This window comes from Lampris incognitus, chromosome 6 (genome assembly GCF_029633865.1).
Source record: "Lampris incognitus isolate fLamInc1 chromosome 6, fLamInc1.hap2, whole genome shotgun sequence".
Lineage (NCBI taxonomy): Eukaryota > Metazoa > Chordata > Actinopteri > Lampriformes > Lampridae > Lampris > Lampris incognitus.
The window spans coordinates 69621435-69640609 of record NC_079216.1 but is presented as its reverse complement, the minus strand read 5'-3'; the positions used below and the strand labels follow the sequence as shown (position 1 = coordinate 69640609).

The following is a 19175-nucleotide window of genomic DNA, read 5'->3' as shown; positions in this document are numbered from 1 at the left end:
CCCCTGATCTCCTAAAATGGTGTTTCTGTTTCCATAATGTCCTCTGTTGCTGCTTTACCTCAGTCCCACACTAGAACTTTATTTGGATCAACTGATAACAAATATCAATAGCAAACTCTCTTAAAGGTTCACGAGAAATATATTGACTTCATTACATCTGTTAACAAACCTAAATCACGTCTTGGAGGGTTTGAGTATTAGATGGGCCTTTTTCATCTGTATCTTCCTTCTGTGAATGTAGTCTGCTCCATACTGTAGCTACACCACCATCCCAGAGTTTCCCCAATTCAAAAAACGTGGGTCCTCTAAACCAGTGTTTCCCAATCCAGTCCTCAAGGACCCCCTATCCTGCAGATTTTCTTTGCAACCCTGAATAGGTACCTGTTTGTAGTTATTCAACCAATCAGCAATGAATTAACGTCAGATGTTGCACACCTTGCATAATTAAGTGCTATGAGATGATTGGTTGAGTAAGTACAAGCAGGGCTACCGATGCAGGGTTACAATGAAAATCTGCAGGATAGAGGGTCCTTGAGGACTGGGTTGGAAAACACTGCTCTGAACAACCCTTCGTTTCACCGTCTCAGATTCAATTCTGCTGTACAACAAAGAACAAAGATAAACTTTTAACCTTTTTATCGTCCTTTTTAACCTTTTTATCGACAACTGGCCCCTGTGAAAGAAAGGAACCCAAAACAAAATAATCCAATAAACTGCAAAGTTTAAATTATTACCCCAGATATCCTGTTTCATACACCCAACATAGTGGGCACAAAGCGTGGAAAAAATACAGATATTTTTTCCATGCTTTTTTTTTTTTGACCACAGCAAAAGTCATATTATTACTCTCATTAACCTTTTCATCATTCTGTGACGCTGAGACGAGGACTGTAAAAAAATATTTTGTCAGACACTTTGCTGCAATGAGTGACACTCCATATGAAGTTGTCATGAGAGTCATGCAGTCACCTTGCAAAAGACTGAAAACCAGACTTATTGCATTACCAAGGTTCAATTTGTTCAGAATTTGTGCAATACTGTTACCACACATTACATTAGATTACATTACAGTCATTTAGCCGATGCTTTTATCCAAAGCGACGAACAATAAATGCATTTAACGTAGGAAATCAGGAGAACTACTGGTCATCAGAGGTCATAAGTGCATCTAAACAAGCATATAAGAGCAAAACCAGTGCTAAAGTAAAAGTGCAAGAAAGAGATTTTTTTTTTAATGAGTGAATACAATAAGTGCTAAGAACAAGTAACAGGGTAGTAGTTCTTAAAGAGGTGAGTTTTCAACCTGCGCCGAAAGATGGGCAGCGACTCCGCTGTCCTGACATCAGTGGGGAGTTCCTTCCACCACTGTGGGGCCAGGACAGAAAAGAGCCGTGACCGGGTAGATCGGCAGCAAGGGCCTCTGAGCGATGGGGCAACCAGGCGTCCCGAGGCAGCAGAGCGAAGTGGTCGGGCGGGGGTGTAGGGCTTGACCATGGCCTGGAGATAGGAAGGTGCTGTTCCTTTCACTGCCCTGTAGGCTAGCACCAGAGTCTTAAACTGGATGCGAGCAGCTACTGGGAGCCAGTGTAGGGACATGAGAAGGGGAGTTGTGTGGGACAACTTAGGGCGGTTGAACACCAGACGAGCTGCAGCTTTCTGAACAAGCTCCAGAGGTCTGATGGCCGACGCCGGGGCGCCAGCAAGGAGGAAGTTGCCGTAGTCCAGCCAGGAGATGACCAGAGCCTGGATGAGCACCTGTGCCATCTCATCGGTGAGGAATGGGCGAATCCTCCTGATGTTATAGAGGAGAAATCTGCAGGAGTGAGCAACCGATGCAACGTTTTCAGCAAACGACAGTTGGTCGTCCAGGATCAAACCCAGATTCCTCACAGTCCGATTTGGCGTCACCACGGTGTTGTGAATGGTGATGGCCAGGTCTCGGTGTTGGCAACCTTTCCCCGGGAGGAACATCAGCTCTGTCTTGTCCAGATTGAGCTTCAGGTGGTGTGTCACCATCCACTCCGAGATGTCAGTCAAGCACGCAGCAATGCGTGTCTCTACTTGTGTGTCAGAGGGAGGAAAGGACAAGATCAGCTGGGTGTCATCGGCATAACAATGGTAAGAGAAGTCACGCGAGCGAATAACAGAACCCAGGGATGTTGTGTACAGGGAGAAAAGGGGAGGACCCAGAACCAAACCCTGTGGAATGCCTGTAGTCAGTCTGTGAGGCTCTGACACAGATCCCCTCCATGTCACCTGGTAGGAGCGACATGTCAGGTAGGTTGCAAACATTGAGAGTGCAGAGCCTGTGACACCCAGCCCCTCGATGGTAGAGAGGAGGAACTGGTGGTTCACTGTGTCGAACACAGCTGACAGGTCCAGGAGTATCAGGACAGAGGAGAGAGAGTTTGCTCTCGCAGAGTGCAGCGATTCTGTCACTGCAAGGAGGGCCGTCTCTGTCGAGTGACCCACCCTGAACCCAGACTGGTTGGGGTCCAGGAGGTTGTTCTGGTGGAGGTACAAAGAAAGTTGGTTAAAGACAGCACGTTCGAAAGTTTTGGATAGAAAGGGTAGAAGGGAAACTGGTCTGTACTTTTTGACATCAGAGGGGTTAAGTGATGGTTTCTTGAGAAGGGGGATGACTCTAGCAGTCTTGGAGGTGGAAAGCATCCTGCCTGGAGGGAGGTGTTGATGAGGTGGGTTAGATAGGGAAGGAGTTCAGGTGCTATAGACTGAAGAAGAGGGGATGGGACCGGGTCAAGGGAGCATGTGGTGGGGTGACTGGATGTGATGAGATTTAGAACCTCGTCGGGGGAGAGGGGAGCGAGGTGGGATAGGGTGGGACGTGGAGAGGTGAAGGAGGGTGCAGAGGGTGGGATAGTGCAAGCAGCACTAACCGGGTGGTGAGAAAAGGAGGATCTGATGTCGTTTACCTTCTTGTCAAAGAAGTTAGCGAAGTCATCAGGGAGAAGGGAGGAAGTAGGAGGAGGAGGTGGGGTTGAAGAAGTCTAGAGAAGGTTTCAAAGAGTTTTTTAGGATTAGAGGCAGAGGATAGGATCTTAGAGCGATAGAAGGCAGCCTTAGCAGCAGAAATAGAGGAGGAGAAAGTGGAAAGAAGAGACTGGAAGTTGAGGATGTCCTCTGGGAGTTTACGTTTTCTCCATTTGCGCTCTGCCACTCTCAGGCTCCGTCTGTCAGTATGTACTGAGTCGGTCAGCCAAGGGGCAGGTGGAGTTGGGCATGCAGGCCTGGAGGTGAGGGGACAGAGATTGTCCAGAGAAGAGGAGAGGGTAGAGAGAAGAAGATCAGTAGCAGTGTCAGGGGGTAGGAGAGAGAAAGATTCAGGTGTAGGGAGGATATAGGTAACAGAGGAAGAAAGGTCAGTGGTGGAGAGAGAGCGGAGGTGTCTACGGGTGGAAACCATGTGGGTAGGGGAAGGGGCTGAGGGGGTGAAGAGAGGGAGAGAGCAGGACATGAAATAGTGGTCAGAGAGCTGGAGGGGAGTAACAGAGAGATTGGAAATAGGACAGTGTCTAGTAAAGATAAGGTCCAGCTGTTTGCCAGCCTTGTGGGTAGGAGGAGAGGGTGAGAGGTGAAGGTCAAAGGAGGAGAGGAAAGGGAGAAGAGGATCTAATTTGTTAGTGTGGATGTTGAAGTCACCGAGAAGGATAAGTGCAGAGTCATCAACAGGGAAGTGCGAGACAAGTGTGTCAAGCTCCTCCAGAAACTCGCCAAGGGGGCCTGGTGGGTGGTACACAACCACGATGGTGAGTTTGACTGGATAAGAGACAGTAACAGCATGAAATTCAAAAGAGGGCAGAGAAAATTGTGGAATGGAAACAAGAGAGTATTTCCATTTCAGGGAGATCAGCAGGCCAGTACCACCACCCTGCCTCCCAGCTCTGGGAGTGTGAGAAAAAGAGTACACATCAGAGAGAGCTGTGGGTGTGGTAGTGTTTTCTGGCATGATCCAGGTCTCAGTTAGAGCAAGAAAGTTGATGGAGAGCAAGGATGTGTAGCCTGAGATAAACTCAGCTTTCAGCACCGCAGACTGGCAATTCCAGAGCCCTCCCGTCACCATTTGCTCAACGTGAGTGGAGAGAGTGGGACAGATGAGATTGGTAGGGTCACAGCGCCTAGGAGTGACCCAACGTCTATGCCAGTCCTGGGAAGAGGAAAGGACAGGAATGCGAAGGAAGCACATAGTCTATACTCGGTCCACAAAATTCAGATGACTGACTGGATCTAAAAAGAGCAGTCTGTGCTTGACGAAGTCTTGGCTTGAAAAAGTCTCGCTTGCATTTGTTTACTCTAGCCTTCATTCAATCTAGGCTTGTGTGCCTGAGGCTTGGTAGTAGCAGCAGTAATTTAAAGAACACTGATTGCTAATTGTCTGCCATGAGTGCAGGCCACACCCTGACCACTTAAGACCCAACTGGCCAAAGAGGTACATTGAAAAGACCCCTATTGCCCAGAAACTGGTCACTTATGTAAAACTCTATCAAACCTCACACAATACTATTAAAACTGCAAACAGCAAGTTACTGAGGAATATATTTATAAGCTAAAAGGATAACTAAGTCAAAACAGCTAGGCAACAAGAAATATTTAAGGGCACACTAGGTGAAAAACAGCTACAGCTAGAATAAGTAAATAAGACAAGTAAGTAAATAGAATAAGACAGCTACAGCTAGAATAAGATCAAAGCAAATCAATTTTATTTGTATAGCCTAATATCACAATTTACAAATTACAAAGATCCCACTAGGAACCAGCAGCAGATGTATAGACAAAAGGACTAATACTCAAGCATTTGGAATAAGACAAGTAGCAAATTGTTAAGCAAGAAAGATGATACTTTATTCTAGATGAACCAGCAATTCAGAATCACTCCAGAAGTTAAAATGCACACTGGATTGAAACTGAATGAGGCCAGACTTATAAATCCCTGTGATATTCTGGCCACACCCTGGCCACTTAACACCCAATTGGCCAAAGTGGTACACTGAAAAGAGGCCTATTGCCCAGAAACTGGTCACTTATGTAAAACTCTATCAAACCTCACACAATACTATTGAAACTGCAAACAGCAAGTTACCAAGGAATATATTTATAAACTAGAAGGATAACTAAGTCAAAACAGCTAGGCAACAAGAAATATTTAAGGACACACTAGGTGGACAAAAAACCCAGCTACAGCTAGTTTAAGTAAATAAGACAGTAAGTAAATAGAATAAGACAGCTACAGCTAGAATAAGATCCCACTAGGAACCAGCAGCAGATGTATAGAGAAAAGGACGAATACTCAAGAGGCTGGAATAAGACTAATAGCAACTTGTTAAGCAAGAAGGATGATACTTACTCTATACTAGATGAACCAGCAATTCAGAATCACTCCAGAAGTTAAAATGCACACCACGTTGTATTATCTGCATGCAACACTGTCCCAAGTGTCCACTCTTTTTTGCATTGTTGGCTTCTATGGTCTTCCTTTCCCCCCTCCCTTTTCTCCCCAATAACACCACTCTTCTGAGCCGCCTCGGTCGCTGCTCCACCCCCTCTGCCGATCCGGAGAGGGCTGCCTCCTCGATACATGTGGAGTCACCCGCCACTTCTTTTCACCTGACAGAGAGGAATTTCACCAGGGGGAGGCGTAGCGCATGGAAGGATCACGCTATGCCCCTCAGTTCTCCCTCTCCCCTGAACAGGCGCCCTGACCAACCAGGGGAGGCGCTAGTGCGGCGACCAGGACACATACCCTCATCCGACTTCCCACCCACCAATTGTGTCTGTAGGACGCCCGGCTAAGCCGCAGGTTAACACGGGGATTCGAACCAGCGATCCCCGTATTGGTGGGCAATGGCATAGACCGCTACGCTACCCGGAACCCCCCTCCTTTTTTTTGTCCCATTTACCTGTTGATCACTGTGGGCCTGAAGCTGTGATTAGGAGCTGTATGAATAAACAACATGCCATGCTACACCAGAGATCCGTGAACAAGGCCCATCAGGGATACATTAAAAAATATTTGAATAAGACTTCCAATTACTGTAAGTTCCTGGTTATGTAATGTGAAAAAGAGGTCCAGCAATAAGTTGTAAACTATTGCCCATTTACTTAGTGGATGAAAATGTAATGTTCTTGCTCAGGTTACTTAATGTTTTTTAGTGAGCCAGAATGTGCTTCACTGTCACTTAAATGTTGAGCAGTTGCACTATGGTGAGAGGGGGAAAGAGTTTAAAGGGGGAGATGTAACGGTTGTGCTTGATTGCGACAGTGGGAGTGACGTAAAGCAGAGCGGTATAGCCGTAAACGGGGTTGGACGTGGGCAGAACGACGACGAATGTAGTGCTTGAGTTACGCTAAGTAAATGTTAACAAAACGAACATCCTAAGACCGGGCATTGGGTTATTTTAACAATAAACACCAAAAGGGTTTAATGCGAATACCAAGAATAACCTTGATTTCAACCCGTCCGATCAACCACAATAATTGTTGGCATGATTATGATATGTCTGATACCTCGTCCTGTATCGCTAGCGGGCCAGTGGCGCAATGGATAACGCGTCTGACTACGGATCAGAAGATTCTAGGTTCGACTCCTGGCTGGCTCGCACACTTTTAAACCGTAGTAAGATTTCATAGAAACGCTGTGATAGGGTCACGATTATCTGTTACGGCACTAATTTTTTCACATTCTTGATACGACTGACCAAAGGCATATGAACAACAAACATGTTTATTTATCAATGCCGCATGGTGGTGGTTGAAGTGAGTACTCCCTTCAATGTGAAGCGCTTTCGGTGTCTAGAGAAGCGCTATATAAATGTAACGATCCATCCATCCATTAATTGATTAATTATAAATGTAATGGTTATCATTATGTTGGGGCATATCCCTTTGGGAGGGGCTGTCACGAAATCTGAAAACTTCGTAATACCTAAAGCCTAAAAAAAAAAACAAAAAAAAACAGAAATAAGCCTTGGCTGCTGTACCAGCACCTGGCCATCCGTGGCGCGGTGGGCGTCATCTGGGGAGTGACAGCGCGGGGGCCGCGGAAGCGCGAGGCTTTTCTCTCGCGAGGAACGACGCCGTTATCGGAATCCCTACAAACAACACGAGAATTGCCCCTTCACACGGTAATATAACCCGATCTAACGCGCGGCGTGCGCGGCGTGCCGCGGACGGAGGCGCCGGGCTTGCCTGCCTCGCGCCTTGGTCGTTATTTTTCTGTATTCAAGTGCATAAAACACTCCGCGGCCACGAGGCCTAGCAAGCTAATCGACATGCTAACCTGTACGAGACGCCTTTGCCTGGCTGTGGCTAGCGGTGCTAGCATGAGAGAGAGCCCGACAGGCTGGCTGTTTGCCTGCAGCTGCAGGCTAGCGGGCTGCCGGCTAGCGGGCTGCGGGCTAGCGGGCTGACCGGGCGCTGCCCCGCCGGCGTTACCGTCGTGTCTGAGTCGTGGTCGGGAGGGCTCGGCTGGATTCACATATTCAACCAGATTGCACAAATTCAAATAACAACACTGGCCACTCCCGATAGCGCCTTGGTAGCGTACGCTTGTATATCCCGAAATAGCAAGAGTATTAGCCCGTCAACAGCTTTAGCCTTCGGTAGTAATACTGCCAGCATCGAGACTCATTCGGCCACGTAATTAGTGTAAAGTCAAATTAGGAAACCAAAGCCCACTGCTAGCCAAGTTTTATTATACTTTACACAGTAGCACTTATAGTCAAGAAATGTTGACCTGACGCTAATAACTCATTTTCGGGCAGGCTGATAAGCGAGCCCCCCCCCCCGCCCCATTATTCCTAAACTTCCTTGTGATGGCCTTTTTTTAACAATTCCCCTGCTTATTTATCTATGTGCTGTCTGGTCTGGAAACTGACCTAGTAGCTGAAGAGTTCCCCCCTCTGGTCAGGACTACGATCTCTGGTTCTGAGCTTGTTTTGACTTCAGGTTTTTCATACATGACCACGAATAGTGATTGACAAGCGTTCTTTATGAAAGAGAAACTCAGAAGAAACCTTGCCCCGCATTACAAAGAGCTGTCTGCCTGCACCCGTGCTTAAAGACTGAGTTCAGGTTCATCTGGACGTAGACCTCTTATCTCAGTAAACATTCAACTGTAAAAGTGCATACAGTTTGTGAGGGCATTAAGTATGAATGTAGTTTGATTTTTTATTTTTATTTGTATATTTATCCAAAGTCATGACAAAACAAATGTTTATAAAATTACAACATTTTACCTCAAAACAAACATGATTAAGTTCAGCTAAGGATGCCATCAGTTTGACAGTTACATTTAGTAAGTGTTCTTCAAAAAATATACATATTTAAATGCTGGAAAATACTTGGGGCTACGGCTTCTTTTCAAACACCCGTTTTCATTTTGAGGAAAAACATAACATTTACATGTCTTTATGCATGCTCAATAATCCAGGTGAGAAAGTTGAATCAGTTCATGTGGACACAACGTCTATTTATTGAGAGAAGCGTTTCATCACTCATCTAAGAGTGATGAGTCACTCATCCTCATCCTTGAAAGAGTGGCCACTGGCCTGTAGATGGGTGTAAACTGCGCAGTCCTGGCCTGACCAGTTAATTAAACAGGCCCTGGTTAAGGGTGGTTATCCAGACTGGGCGTTTGTCAAAGCTAGGAAGACGCCAAAACTGCACCAGCCGATCGAAGGGGGGAGAAGGACAACAGCTGCCTAAGCGTAAACCAGTGGTGATTCTGTATATGGCGGGAGTGTTGGAACAGTTGAGACGCATATTTTCCCAACACTGCATCTCAGTTGCTTTCAAACTCCAAAACACGCTGTGCTAGAAATTGGTCCACCCCAAGGATCAGATCCCCCGGCACAAACAGAGCAATATAGTGTACGCTGTTAAGTGCCGGGAGGATTGCCGTGATTGTACATTGGGGAAACTAAACAGACGCTGGCCAAGAGGATGGCACAACACAGGAGAGCTAACACGTCAGGCCAGGACTCTACAGTCTACACCATCTACAGGCCAGAACTCCACAGTCTACACCATCTACAGGGCAGTGGCCACTCTTTCAAGGATGAGGAAGTGCACAAGGAACACTGGTTTGAGTGGGGAGTCAAAGAAGTCATCTATGTGAAGAAGGAGCAATCATCCCTGAACCGGGGGGGCTGGGGGGATACATCTGTCGCCATCTTACAATGCTGTGATTGCAAACATTCCCCAATCCTCTGTGATGGGTACACATGGCCATTGTAACTCTAGTTAATGGTCATGCCTATTTGCATATGAAACTGATCGTTGGCGGCACGGTGGCGCAGTGGTTAGTGTGGTCGCCTCCCAGCAAGAAGATTCTGGGTTCAAGCTCTGGGATAGTCCAACCTTGGGGGTCGTCCCGGTTGTCCTCTGTGTGGAGTTTGCATGTTCTCCCCGTGTCTGTGTGGGTTTCCTCCGGGTGCTCCAGTTTCCTCCCACAGTCCAAAGACATACTATAGGTCAGGTGAATCGGCTGTACTAAATTGTCCCTAGGTATGAATGTGTGTGTGTGTGTGTGTGTGTGTGTGTGTGTGTGTGTGTGTGTGTGGGCCCTGTATGATGGCCTGGCGGCCTATCTAGGGCTGCTACCCAATGACTGCTGGGATAGGCTCCAGCATCCCTGTGACCCTGAGACCAGGATAAGCGGTTCGGATAATGGATGGATGAATGGACTGATTGTTGTTTTCGGTCATTATGCCACTGTATTGTTTATAAGGGTGGGATACCTGAAGTCAGGTGAGGCTGAAGAGGTCACTTAGATGATGATGAAGCGTTTCTCTCAATAAACGTTGTGTCCAGATGAACTGATTCAACTTTCTTTCTTTGAATACCATTTCCATGTTAACAAACAAATGTTATTTTTGATTTCTCAAGGATAAAAATACTGGAAATATTGGCGGGGCAGGCTCTTGTAATGCTTAATGGTTTTGACCCATTTGTATTACACAGGTGTGAATGATGTCTGAGGAAGATCTGGATGAAATTGTGCAAATAACAGTGGAGGAGTTTGGCCAACAAGACCAGACAGGTAAGATCTATCAGAATATTGGCACTAACATTATTCCAATCAACTTTAAACCGAAACAATCAGTTATTTTCAAAGTCCAGTAGATGTTAGTTCTCAATTTGAATAAGTCTTAGTCAGTACGTTGTTATTCTTGTGGAATAGTGTTATATATCTAACAATGTCATAGGAAGACCTGCATTTTACACACATTGCTTACATTATTTTAATTAAGAATAAGAATTTGAGGTCATTTCAGTATTCAAAATAGTCTTATTTATGAATTTTTATCAACTGGATAAATCTCAAAAGCAAAATAAAGGATGTTGTGCCAACACAGGCTGCATGGCTTTAAGTGATTCTAATCGTGCTGCAGAAACAAACCTCACAAGTCACAGGATTGTGATTGTTTCCCCATTTGTTAGTTGTTTTAAACAGGAAAAATAAATATGATACTGAAATAGCTATAAGCAACTGAACTTAATAAGGCATGTTTCTGAAAGGCATAGAGAAAGACCTCATATAGCAGACACATATGCACATGGTGTCAGACAACAAAAGAGAAGTAAAACTGAGTGTATGTGTGCAGTGTGGGGAGGTGTGTCGAGGGTGTCTGGCTGGGAGAGCTGGCGCTGGATCGGCTGGGAGGGCTTGGTCTGCTTGGTCCAGTTGCCACAGGGACCATGGCCCCTGCCTGGAGCTGTGCCTAAGGAGGAAACACGGAGGGCGGTCTGACAGGACGCGGAAGTGGGGCAGGCTAAGCTAACTGCTAGCCCATGCAGACCTGCGGTTCCAACAGTCATCCTGGCTGGTGTTCGTTCCCTTGGACAGGGATTTTTTTTTGTGTAGTTTGGATATATGTGTTAGCTATGATATGTGTGTTCTTGAATGTGTTTTGTCTGTGTGTTGCACTGCTGTGGGCCGGGGGAACCGGCGTTTCGTTCCATTTCATGTGCGCAAGTACATGAAGTGAAATGACAAAGTGTTCCTGACTCCTGATATGCACACATACACTCATATTAACTTGTATTGTGACATGGAATTGAAAGAGGACAACTAGAGCTGGGGTTTTTTTTGTTACAATCTTTATGCAAATTGTGTAAATTTTATGCAAAGCTGCAAGCATTTTCATACCGGTATCATTTGATGTGTCTGTGATTCAATCAATTATATTCAGGCTAATTAATTTAGTCAAAACTTTTAAATTTTAAGTTTACCCACAAAACCCTAATTCCAAAATATTAATACCTATTTTGTTATTACGACCCATCCCTATAACATTACTGCAACAGAGGTTACTTTTTTAATTAACAAATAGTAGATTAGATTAATAAACCAATCACAGTTACAATGGAAATGATTATGTGAATGACAAACTGTAATATGTACCTTTTTCAACAGCGTTATTTAGCCTGAATTATTGTGGGCTGGCATGATAATTTTTTAATAATTTTTTAAATTTTTCATTATTTATGTGATAGTGTGTAAAAAACAGTATCTGTATCTGATTTGTTTCAGAAATGATGGAAAGTAATGATAATGAAGAAAAGCCTCAGAGGAAGCGGAAGAAACTGAACAACAATCAGGAGAACAGCAACACTTACCAAGATATATGCCTCATTAAGGTACTTAATTAATTAATTCTTATTCTTAATTATTTTATTATTTAATATACTTAATAATGTACTTAATTAAGGTACTTGATGTCATCCAGCCTTTGGGAGCTGGTCCATAGACCTTGGAAACTAGCTTGTGTGTTTCCATACTTCAGTGATTTATCGCAACAAAGACATGCTGATGGTTAACGTGTTCTTTAATGATATAGCACATGCTAAATTTCTCTCTCTTTCTCTCTCTCTCTCTCTCTCTCTCTCTCTCTCTCTCTCTCTCTCTCTCTCTCTCTCTCTCTCTCTCTCGCTATTTCTATTTCTATAGAACTTGTTGATCTCCTTCAACTCATCAATCTGCCAGCGACTGGATAACATTGAGTCTAAGCTGCAGGCAGTGGAGGCCACCTGTAAGGCTCTTGGATGCAAGTTGGACAGCATGGTGCCGGGCCCTAAGAACCAGAATCCTATCCAGGTGCCCATGATAGCAGGATCACCTCAAGGGGCCACTCAGACTTGGAACAAAGTGCGCTGGTGAGGGAAAAAGTGTTGGCACACCAGGTCATTTAGCACCCATGTCTGCGTTTTTTGTCAAAATTAGAGAGAGCTTTCCTGGTGTCATTTTGTAATAGTTTTAGGTATATATGGTACGTGATCTGCTTATCACTTGTTTCCTTACCTCTTCTGCAGTGTTGTTCCGCAAACAAATGTGATAGTTAGCAGTGAGCGACCAAAGGGGCCAAGCCAAGAGGACACTCCACTGGAAAACTTACTAAGCAAGTGAGTAATAATAATAATGGATTACATTTATATATTGCTTTATCTTAATACCCAAAGTGCTTCACAGTGAAGGGGGGAAAACTCACCTCAACCACCACTAATGTGTAGCACCCACCTGGGTGATGCACAGCAGCCATTTTGTGCCAGAATGTTCACCACACATAAGCTTGAGGTGGAGGGAATCATTGAGCCAATTACATTGGGGGGATGATTAGGTGTCCAGATGGAGAGAGCCAGGTTATATTGTTTATTAGGACCAGAGGGAAGACTGCCCCCTACTGGCCCACCAACACCACTTCCAGTAGCAACTCGCATTTTCCCGGGAGGTCACCCATCCAAGTACTAGTGAAGCCCACACTTGATTAGCTTCTGTCATTCAGCAGAACCAGGGTACATGTGGGTGTGGCTGCTGGCAACGAGCAATATATTGCACACAGAGCTAAGAATACAAATCAATGCAGTTTAAGATTTTTTTACACCTAGGGAAATGAATGATATTTGGATCAGAACAATGCTTGTCCCAGTAATTATTTCCATATCACCTAGGATGTGCTGTGTATATGTTACTGTAAGTGTGTGTGTGCGTGCGTATGTGTGTGTGTGTGTGTGTGTGTGTACGTGTGTTTGTTGTCTTTTTATTTAGTGCGGTGAATGCGCGGCGGCAGAACACCATCTTGGTGAAGGTGCCAGGGCCTGATGAGAGTCAAGAGGATCAGGAAAGTGGCTCAGAGGCCAGTGACACTGTCTCCAATAGTGGCAACGCTAGCAATACACAAAACGGCCATAATGTCACCCTCATCACTCTCAACTCAGAGGGTAGGAGGTCATTTTGTGCGCACACACACACACACACAAATTCTTGTTCCTTTTTTTTTTATCTAGGTCTATCGTGACTGTTTCAGATGGCCTGCATATTGAATAGAAAATAAAGTAAGTGACTAACAGCGATGGCATCTGTGGCGTGTCAATGCCCCTGCGGTTGTCTTAGATGCTCTTGATGTGTGCTAAGATGGGACACACATCAGTTCTGTTTCTTGCTCATTGGTCTCCTCCACATGGCCTTGGGCGAATAGTTCATGTCTAATTGAGCAATCCCTGGCTAAGCCCATGCTGTTATTATATTTGTTGTGATTGTGTTTGAGCTGTTTTGAGTAGGCTCGGGGAGTTCCTTGGTTAGCTTCAAAGGCAAACTTTTACTCATTTATTTGCAGCAGAGTTAGCAAGACAACATTGTGCCTCAGTCAGCATTAGTCAGAAGGTACCATGTGGTGATCAAAAGTGTTTTAGTGTATATCTGTGGGTGTGTGTTAGGTTTAAAGCTAACATACACTGTGACTGAGAGCAAATGTGAATGATATAACATCTGAATGTCTTTCCAAAAATGTGTTCAATAATGAAACAATTGATAACTTTGTTCTCTTTTACTGCCACATGGGTGTGCTATGGTATTATGTACACACACAGACACTCATCTTATATATAATATAAGTGTGCATGTGTTGTCTTCCTTTTCTCTGTAGAAGACTACCCAGCAGGCACCTGGTTGGGGGATGAAAACAACCCAGAAATGCGTGTGCGTTGCCCAATATCACACGCCGATATGCTACATATCACTACCAATTGTCGCACAGCAGAGAAGATGGCTCTGACACTGCTGGACTATCTTTTCCATCGGGAGGTCCAAGCCATGTCTAACCTCTCTGGGCAGGGCAAACATGGAAAGAAGCAACTAGACCCACTCATGATCTATGGTATCCGATGTAAGTCTCACTAGGGTGTGTTACCTTCCAAATTAAAATTGACGTGACCCTTCACCACTGATTGATGCAGTATTTTTCAAACGAATTATCAAAGATAATATGGGTTTTCATTCTGATTCTATGTTGGCTAATTTCACTAATTACCACCCCCATTGTTTCTCTTACTGAGTATGTTCTAACCAGTGATCAGCTGGTGTAGTGACTACTTGGAATGAAATCCTGCGTCCTCCCGGAGTTGACTTGCAGCACTTGTGTCAATTGTTGTGTCTGGCCAGTTGTCTTAACTCAGTTGGTCTGAACTCACTGATACCCTTGGTGCGTTTTTATTTTTGTCCACCAAACAAACTGATCCATGCCTTACATTTCCACAGGGTGCATTTTGCATTCCCAGGGCAGGTTACAACAACACACATTCATCATAGCACACATGCGTAACACATTCAATAACATTCCAAGCTCCAAATGATAAGCACATGTACGTTATCGTGATCCTACTGATGGCATTCTTAATTAAGTGAAGTCTTTGATTCCTGATTATACTGGACAGGGTGGTAGTGAGGTATTTATGAATGTCCTGTGGCTGTACGTGTGTCAGGTGCATATTGCGGCACAAAAAGAGGAGTTCTATTACCCTAGATATATTACTATCCTGGGGGGTTCAGCTGGGGGACCTCTGCAGGAGCTAGGCACAGAGATATGAAATGGTCTTTTGGTATTTGGCTGTGAATTGCCTGGAATTTCATGGTTATTGCCTTTACTGTATATTCCCTATTGTACACATAAGGGTGTGTTTAAGTTGTGAAGTAGCTGGGTTTGCCTTCAGCAGCATGGATGGGTGTGGTTGCAGGCAGATTTGGCCTGAAGTGGAGCTATGCAGAGGTTGTGGTAGGGCCAGGTGACTCCCAAATGACTCATTCTACCTGTCTAAACAGCAGGGGGGGGGGCAGTGAAAAGCACCTGTCTTGCCTGCCTGTACATGAATGAATCCATCAGGTGTGAGTGGGTGGCAGACATAAAACAATCTCTTTGGGTGTTCCACACTGCCATCCGACCCACGGCACCAACCTCTCAGTTCACCCTCTTTCCCCTTCCCTACTCTTTAGGCTCTAGCTGCCTTGTTAACTGATGGAGAAATAACAGTCAGGCTGCCTCCGACACACCTAGGTATCAACACATCTGTTGTTAATGCACCCACCTCCATGGAAAGACTCATTTTAGAAGTCATTTTAGAACATGGGGAGACTTGTTCCTAAACAAATCATTAAGGTTGGATTTATGTAATGACATTTGACTTCCCTGTGTTCCCACAGGCCACCTATTCTACAAATTTGCCATCACTGAGTCAGACTGGTATCGCATCAAGCAGAGCATTGACTCCAAGTGTCGCACTGCCTGGAGACGCAAGCAGCGTGGCCAGAGCCTGGCTGTTAAGAGCTTCTCGAAACGTGCACCTCGCAGTTCAGACACAGGTATTGTACAGACAAAGAGTAATCAGCTAAATAAACATTCACTCACACTGTACACATGAGGTTTGCTGCTCAGTTCAGTGGTAATTAACAGGCCTGAGCAAAAGTGCAGATGCAAAGCCATATTGTTGCAGATGGTTATAATCTGCACACAACAACGGCTGCTGTCCTTACCTCCCAGAGAGCCATCACCCCTCACCTCTCCCTGACTGAGGAGAGAGAGTGAGAGCAGGGGAAACCCATATATCCTGTGAGCACACACCAGGGATGGACTGTCAGGCCGCACTCTCTCAGGCCCCTCACGCCTCAGAGTCTAGAGCCCACACACCAGTTTAGATGGTGTGTCCTCACATGCTCCTGTACCAGATTGAGGCAACTCTTCTGCTTTTGTGACCATTGTTTATCAGTAAACCATCAAAGAGAGCTAACACATCCTATAAGCCACTTAGCTCTTGGTTTTCTTACTGGCAAACAATTACGTGGAGCAATCTGTTTATGGTGCAGTACAAAGTACCATCGCTGAAAGATGGGAGACCTGGCCGCACTCTTAGAGCAACATAACACAGCAAAGCTTTTGAGCTGACAATGATATGTGGTGTATGCTTCATGTCAGTTCACACTACCCTGTTTGTTTTTTTTCAGACTCAAGTGGTCAACAGACAGCCCTTCTTAGTAGCACAGTGGTGGAAAATTATGTTCCAAGAAGTTGCCTTTGAATACTTTCAGTTCACGTCACTCCCAAATGGTCATTTTATGGTCATGTATTTTTCCAACAAATAAACAACAACTATGAGTTTGTTTGTTTTATGGTCTGTAGTGTCACTGAGACCCTTGTTAGTGTCACTCTTGCCCATAGGCTGCTAGGGACTGTTGTGGTAAGATGATGATTGAGGAGGTTTCAGACTGCTGATGTAAATAGTGAATGTGTAGAATGAGTCCAGGAAGGTTTGGCTTCTGAGACTATGAGTGTGTTTGGATGGCTCGGTGGAGTGTCCTTGTTGTTTGATAAAATATAAACACTCTTATTGTCTAGCAGATGGCCTGGGAATTTTCCAAGTTTTTCGTGGAGGTTGCTAAGGTTTTTGTTTTTGTTTGTTGTTTTTTTTTTTGGATGATATTGTGTATGTGGATATGGCTGTATGTTGGCCCATTTGCCATTGTCCCTCAGAGACCTCGTCTTCATTTCTTGTATTTGTTTAAATGATTCTTCGCTGTATATTCTTGACCCACTGTGCATTAAAAGTTCATCGTTTTACCGTTGTCTTCCTAACCAGAGGGGGGCGTTGGAGGAGAAACAGCCCATATTGAGGCTGCAACCCCACAGACTCTACACTATGCCTTGGCCAATCAACAGGTCCAGATTCACCGTATTGGCGAAGATGGACAGGTGCAGGTGGTGAGTAGCTGGCCCTTCATCCCGCTATCTTTCTCTGGAATTGTACTCTAATGTCCATGCATATAGACATTTACCTTCTATGTTCAACATATAGCCTTTGTCAATATCCTTGCACCTAATGTTGCTTTGTCTTAAACTTCATATGATCTATAACTTGTTGCTGTTTTCATCTTGTATGCCCTCTTCTCCATTTCCCTCTGATTTTTTTTCTCTCATTGTTAATTGTTCTCTCGTTTTTTAAGTTAACATATGAGGGTCCCATTGAGCAGGATTTGTATTGCATGGGGGTAGATCACGCCACCCACCAGACACTTATTCAGTACTCCTTAGAAGATAGCGCAGCTTATGTCAATGTAGGAGTGTCCCGTGCTTGGGAATTGATGACCTTGAACAGCTGCCAGGGGCAGAGGTCACAATCAGGCCCACTGCAACATTATGGGTGGGCCATCCAACAGGAAGTAACTGGGCCTGTCAAGGCTTGTCTTCTCTACACTTTGAAGTCACACAATAGGTCTTTTTGTATGACAACCCCGATTTTTCAGTTCATATATATGGATGCCTTTGTTGAATTGGGGTGCCAAGTACATAAGTTGTGTAGCTACCTTATTGTATCTGAGCTCAATTTTCACCAGGTTCCCATACATGGAATCTCATAAAATTTGGCAGCCTTCTCAAGTTGGTGCACCCTTAGAGATAGCTCAAGGCCCGGGTCAGTGACAGCCTAGGTGGCGGCAATCTCGGAACCCATCGGCTTATCGTCTGATGACAATTTAGCCTCAGGGGCAATGACCAGTATTTAGGGGTTTCTGGTGTAGTTGCTGGCTGCCTGCTTCCGTTTCCTATGAAGGCTTCCTCTTCCATACAACCATCATTGTTTACACTTGGATAAGCAACTTGAGACATGAGAATGGAGTTGGAGTTGAGAGATGACATCTACAACCGGAATATTTCACAAGGAGTCAACACGGGTCAAATGTTTCTTACACCAACATCAGTACTTTTTATAGGTGTTTTCAGGCCAGACGATATTTCAGCGAGTGTGTTCCACCTCTTTCTCCCCCCGCACAGACTGTTTACTTGCATGCAACCAAAGCATGTTCTTGTAGAAATCGCCACCTACTCAAACGTGATGGTCAATACTACTCGAACTACAACGGACTACAATGGAAATGGGAACGCTTCCGATACCAAACTCTTGAGATATGTGTAAAATCTGATTATAGAGATGAAAGTGGCGCTAAAGTTGCAGGACAAAATTTTCCGGTTTTAAAAAAGTTATGGCTACCCTGTATGACTAAAGTGCACAACATTTCTTACACATATGCATTAATTCATAAAAGACAAATTTGCTCATAGAACCCTTAATAGTCTTCTGTAATGGATTTTCCATCTTTTTGGATTTTTTGAAAAACTTTTTTGTACTCCTCCTAGACTACTACTTCTACTTTTGGCTGCTCCCATTAGTGGTCGCCACAGCGGCTCATCCGTTTCCATCTCTTCCTGTCCTCTGCATCTTCCTCTGTCACACCAGCCCCCTGCATGTCCTCCCTCACCACATCCATAAACCTCCTCTTTGGCCTTCCTCTTTTCCTCTTCCCTGGCAGCTCCATATTCTTCCTAGACGTTTGGTCTGCGTTCAGTCTCCTCTGGCATGCATCATGAAGGGGTGGATATCTTTCTAAATTGGGAAGGAAATTTCGATATCTCAAGATATGGCTGTGATATTAGTGAATAGAAATGAAAAAAAAATATGCTGCCGTAAAGAAAAATAGCTAGAACATCAATTGTTTTCACAAGCCAGCCACTGAAAAAGGTATAAACTCGTTCAACTTTGTAAATTCTTCCAATGGAATATAAATCACCTGTATCTTTTATATACAAGCTTTCATGGGTTATGAATTACAAAATACATTGTTGATAAATGCAATTCCCCATTGAAAGTCTGCATGACAGAGAGGAATGTCTGGATGACAGACAGAACATGGCAGCCCATTCATGTCAGTGATAGCTGATCACCTAGCGAGCGTTACAGCGGGCATGGGCGTCTGTGGCCAAGCGTGGAACTGCGCGTCACTTGATGCCATGGAACGCAAAAAGACTGTATCCCATAGAGAACACTGGAAAAAGAAGGAC

General features: G+C 44.7%; 1 protein-coding gene and 1 non-coding gene across 2 annotated transcripts in view; both read left to right on the top strand.

The window, feature by feature from the left end:
• The first annotated feature begins 6541 nt into the window (after positions 1 to 6541).
• Positions 6542 to 6614, top strand: trnar-acg (transfer RNA arginine (anticodon ACG)). The gene has a single exon. It is a non-coding gene; the product is annotated as a tRNA-Arg (tRNA).
• Positions 6615 to 6946: 332 nt separating this feature from the next.
• banp (BTG3 associated nuclear protein) overlaps positions 6947 to 19175 on the top strand; it is a 90267-nt gene continuing 78038 nt past the window's right edge. Inside the window, exons 1-9 of the mRNA XM_056281700.1 lie at positions 6947 to 7139; positions 9979 to 10057; positions 11552 to 11658; positions 11969 to 12174; positions 12331 to 12420; positions 13064 to 13236; positions 13941 to 14180; positions 15491 to 15649; positions 16921 to 17042. Of these exons, the coding sequence (XP_056137675.1) occupies positions 9985 to 10057; positions 11552 to 11658; positions 11969 to 12174; positions 12331 to 12420; positions 13064 to 13236; positions 13941 to 14180; positions 15491 to 15649; positions 16921 to 17042 (1170 nt within the window). The 5' untranslated portion in view covers positions 6947 to 7139; positions 9979 to 9984. The remainder of the gene's footprint in view (positions 7140 to 9978; positions 10058 to 11551; positions 11659 to 11968; positions 12175 to 12330; positions 12421 to 13063; positions 13237 to 13940; positions 14181 to 15490; positions 15650 to 16920; positions 17043 to 19175) is intronic.